General features: G+C 41.9%; 1 protein-coding gene across 2 annotated transcripts in view; it reads left to right on the top strand.

The window, feature by feature from the left end:
• The window catches only part of YIPF6 (Yip1 domain family member 6), a 21,617-nt gene extending 17,402 nt beyond the window's left edge, over window positions 1-4,215 (top strand). For both annotated transcript variants that reach the window (XM_069100410.1, XM_069100412.1), the window contains exon 7: window positions 4,076-4,215. In XM_069100410.1, the coding sequence (XP_068956511.1) occupies window positions 4,076-4,200 (125 nt within the window). In that variant the 3' untranslated portion in view covers window positions 4,201-4,215. The remainder of the gene's footprint in view (window positions 1-4,075) is intronic.
• Window positions 4,216-5,104: the final 889 nt, after the last annotated feature.

A 5,104-nucleotide genomic window follows, 5' to 3' on the forward strand; every position in this document is an offset into this window, starting at 1 on the left:
GTGTGTGTGTGTGTGTGTGTGTGTGTGTGTGTGTGTGTGTGTGTGTGTGTGTGTGTGTGTGTGAAGATGGCTACAGGAATGACACGGTGATTGATTACACATTACACATTGAGTTGGAGACTGAAGTTAAGTTCAGAGAATACCAGTTCTCATGCAGCTTTCTCTTTCAAACATACTGCCTTATCACTGTACAGTGTATTTCTCTTTTGGCAAGGGAGGGTGATCTGTCTTTTTGTCTTCTTCCTTTCCTTTTTCCTTTGCCCCTTTTTGACTATATGGAGGAGAAAGGGGAGATTCACTGAATGTGTGAAAAAGGAAAACACTAATTGAAATTCAAGAATTTGGACAGGCATAGTTTTCTCTTAAAAGCACACATGAAGAACCCTGTCTTCTTTGGACCATGTAAACCTCCGACTGTCTCTGTGCATATGCACACTGCAGTCATGCCATGTGTTCTAACAAAAGCATGCCAACCTCTTGGTAGCACTCCAGCTCCTTATCTTACTCTTTAGCCCTGAATGTGCATGCTGGGCTATTCGGAGCTGATGTGGAATTTTCAAAAGCAATCAGTGTTGAAACCCTTGAACCTTAGCCTTGCAGAAGATTTTTGAAAATTTAGGTAGGCAGGTGGCTAATGCACATTTGTATCACTGTATAATAAGCACATTCTCTTAACTGCAAAGTGGGATGTTTGGAATATAGCGTAACTGTAAGGAATTCCTCCTTCCTAAATAGTCTTTCCTGGTGGGAGGAATTTTAGAAGGTGCAGAGAAAAACTAGGATGGGGTTTTAAAAGCCACAATGGCAGGGTTTTTTTTTGATGGCTGCTTGATAAGGGAACTCAGAGAGGGACTTTAGGTTATCCCGGGTTGTTAGCTGTAGTCTCTTCACAGAAGCAGGAGCACATTTTTCACTGGACCTCTTCTTTGTGGGGAACAACAAATGGTTTCCTTTAGCTATAGACTGGATTTATTTATAAAGACAGCTTCACTCTTTAGCTGTACACTCTTTGGCCAGTTTTACCTGTGCTCTTGGATATTTGTCCTACAAGGATGGCAGGGCCTTTCAGAAGTACTTGGAGGCTAGGCTGGCCTAAGACAGACTCAACCATTTGGGGGCTGCTTTAAAGGAGAGGTCTGGGCTCCTCTCTTTGGCAACATTGCACACTGGAGAACGATGGTGGGGGGAAATCCATTCTGTCAGAGGGCATTCGTTGCAAGATGCACAGTTAATTCTGTAGATGACCATAACTTGGCCCATGCATTTTCTATATCATAAATTTTGTTTAGAATAGCTTTGTTTAAAAGTGAGCTGTATATAAATTTGTACTCTGAGTAGAATAGTTTGATTTCCCACATTAACCTGAGAAAAATGGTCCCTAGACTGACCAGTAGTAAATAAAGGCCTTGTCAAATGAACTTTTCTCCTTTCCAGCCCAGGTTGGAGTTTTGCTTTCTCTGTTTTTATTTATTACAGTTTACCCTTAAATGCTTATGTAAATTTCCATGTAAAGAAAAATGCAGCACTAAATTCTTGACCTAGAAGATATTTTGAACCAACTTAGTGGATCCTAACTTGTTCACACTAAAAATAGCTCTTCCTTTAGAGTTCCTCATAATCAGTCCGGATAATTGTGAATTTATTTTGAAGGAAGGACTGTTTCTTGGGTCACTGTTTTTTTCAAAGGGAAGGAAGGAAGCCTATTCTGATCCACAGTTTACTCAAAGTCTGAATATTTGGTTGGAAACAAGTAAAGCCATGACTTTTCGATTTTGCCTTTCTGTTTTTAATAACTTTTCTTACATTTCAACATGTCTTGTTCTGTGCTCACTGGTTGCTGTTAGATAGTATGGGTGACTTGTTGAACAGGGTGGTTTTTATTTTCTGATTTTGTCAATTCACTAATAAATTTGTTTTTTCTTTAGCTATGAAGGTTACAAAAAAAAAAAAGTGGAGGTGGGTCAGTCTGGGCTATAAAATCTTTCCTTAACAAATGTGAAATGCTGAGGCCTTCAGAGCTGGTCCAGCCTGTAGGCCCGAGCCTCTGGAAGCCAGAACCCTCTGATTGTGGCCAAAGGCAGACAGACTTGGTACTGTCACTGCAGAGCATGGGGCAGCAATGCCCACATGCATCAATAGTCGTCTTGTCACATCCTTTTGTGATAAGATCAGACTTAGGACAGCAGTCATTTGATGCCAGCATAATTGAGGGTGCAGCTTGGTCTTTCAAAAGGGATTGCTTGACCAGCAGGTCATCCTTCCTTTGAGAAACTTGTTATGTGAGGAGGGCTCAATCATTTTGTCCTTGCAGAGGGTGGCCAACTCTTGGCTGTATTTCTCACATCAAAGTCCACCAAATGGATAGAGGGGTTTAATTAAAGTACACTCAGTAATCATGCTGCCCAGAATAAGAAGACTACTCCTTTGATCATTTATTCCTCCAAATGGTCAAGCATAATAGACATTTCTTTAAAGGCAAGTAAGGTTTAATGGCCTTGTGTTGCAAGAGCTATTTTGTTTTGTTTTTTTAAAACACTTAATATCTTGAATCCAAATTAGGCTATTAGATTCTTAGAGAACTTCACAGAGGAGTCTTTGAGTCTCTTGGGCTCAGAGGGTCAGAGATTTACAGCTAAAAGGGACCTCAGAAATTGACTAGGTCAACCTCCTCATTTTGCAGAGGAGGAAAACTGAGGCCTAGAAAGGGGAGGTGACTTGCCCAAGTCAACACACGTATAAATAGCAGGGCCAAGATTCGAGCCCAGGTCCCCTGACTACTCTTTCCACTGTAAGTGACACATTTGTAGATGACAATTTAATTAGAAATCGATTCTTAACTAAGCCTGGCTCTCAAGAAGAGAGGAGGCAATGTGCTGGCTTCTCTTTGCGAGACCTGGGACTAGGGCTGTGGAGCACGACCTATACTGTCAGACTCTGTTGAGCTGTTAATTTTGCTAAACTACTTTTTCTTTGTTATAAGGGGTGGCTCTCTGGGTGGGATGGGGGAGGGATATATTGGGAAATGAAAGTGATGTGAAAAAAATCAATAAAACATTTTAAAAATCAATCTGGGAAAAATTCTAATTATTCAGAGTATTTCTTTGGGGGGGAGGGGAAAGACTAGGCAATTGGGGTTAAGTGACTTACCCAAGGTCGCATAGCTAGTAAGTGTGTTAAATGTCTGAGGCTGGATTTGAACTCAGGTTGTTCTGACTCCAGGGCTGGTGCTCTATTCATTGTACCATTTAACTGCCTTCTATTTGGAGTATTTAATTTATTTTTTTATATTTTATTATATTTTTTTCTTTTTGGAGGGGGAAGGCAAGGCAGTTGGGGTTAAGTGACTTGCCCAAGGTCACACAGCTAGTTTTTTGTGTTAAGAGTCTGAGGGCAGATTTGAACTCAGGTCCTCCTGACTCCAGGGTTGGTGCTTTATTCATTGCAGCGCCACCTAGCTGCCCCTGGATTATTCCAGTATATAAACAGCCAATACCGGACAATTGATTTCAGATTAAGTTAATGCCAGCTAGTGGGGTGTACTACAAAGAGCACTAGATTGGGAGTTGGGCAGTTTGGAATTGAATACCTCTTCTGTCTGCTTAGCCTTGGATGAGTCATTTCTCCCTGGGCCTTAGTTTCCTACTCTGATCATATTATGAGTTCTAAGGTTTCATCAGTCTCTGAATCTGATCCTTCTCATAGGCTCATAGATGTTGAGCTGGAAGGAGACTTTAGAGGCCTGCTTGTCCTCTTTTTACAAGAAGAAACTGAGGCCTAGGAGAGCTAAGATTGGCCACAGGGTCATAGATTTGAGCTAGAAGGGCCCTAAGAAGTCATCTAGTCCATTGCTGTTACAGTATAGAGGCAAACTGGACCACTAAACCATAAATAGACTGCATGTTGACTTAGAAAAACACACATTAGTATTAGCTCTGTTCTATTACATTTTTATTTACTTTGTGAAGTATTTCCCAATGCTATTTGAATCTGGTTTGGGTTGCACTTGTGAGTGTTGTGGGCTCATGAGGCCTGGTGTTTGACACCTCCAATCTAATCCAATCTCTTCATTTTTCAGATGAGAAAAGGAACTTGGAGGTTGTAACGCCTATTGGCGCAGAGATAAATGACCAAGCTGGGATTTGCACCTGGGTTCTGTTTCTAAATACAAGGTTCCTTCTACTTCCCCTTCCACCTCTATGATCTCCTTCGATCTCACTCCCACAGATTCAATTACTACCCTTGTAGGTGATCCCCAGGTTTGGTTTTTTTTCCCCTGTGTTGATCTCTCTTCTGAGCTCCAAACCTTTATCTTGGTTGTTTAGCTGTGCCTGACTCCTCGTGACCCCATTTGGGGTTTTCTTGGCAAAGAGTCTGGAGTGATTTGCTATTTCTTTCTCTAGCTCATTTTACAGATGAGGAAACTGAGGCAAATGGGGTCGAGTGGCTTGCCCAGGGTCACACAGCTAGTGTTTTGAGGCTACATTTGAATTCAAAAAAATAGTTTTCTTGACTCTAGCCCTAGCGCTCTGTCCACTGTAGCACCTCCTAGTGGCTCTAGCCTTTTTCTCTTACCTACGTTACAGCACACAGCAAACCCAATATGACTGAAACAGCTTATCTTTTGCCTCCAAATGGCTTCTTATATTGACTCTTGGCTGGATGCTAGAGCCACACCTCAGCTCCTTCATCCCCATTTTGTCTGAGAAACCCCAGAACCCCACTCACTGATCTTGGGCCTGCTACCCCCTTCCCAACAGTCATTAGTCAGGGACCATCTGCTCTTCCATTACTCCCAAGGGTTCACTGGGCCTTGCTGCTTTGCTGGCATGAATGCAATGCACAGTGAAACATTTATTAAGCCACTATTACAATTAATAACTAGCATTGATATAGTGGCATATCATGTTGCATACCATGTAAGCCGCACTGGGCTTACAAATTGAAAATCAAGACAGTCCCTGTTCTCCATGAGCTCACTTTCTAACATGGGGAGACAACACATGGGGGAGGTTTTATCTTCATGTTAGATCCATGGTGTTCAGGGTACAGAAGCAGAGCATATGGTTGTGCATCTTCTGTGATGTAGCTGCCATTGAAAATGAAG

The sequence above is a fragment of the Petaurus breviceps genome, unplaced genomic scaffold (genome assembly GCF_028583685.1).
Source record: "Petaurus breviceps papuanus isolate PSGF00001 unplaced genomic scaffold, PetGlider_PUasm1.0 400, whole genome shotgun sequence".
NCBI classification, from domain to species: domain Eukaryota; kingdom Metazoa; phylum Chordata; class Mammalia; order Diprotodontia; family Petauridae; genus Petaurus; species Petaurus breviceps.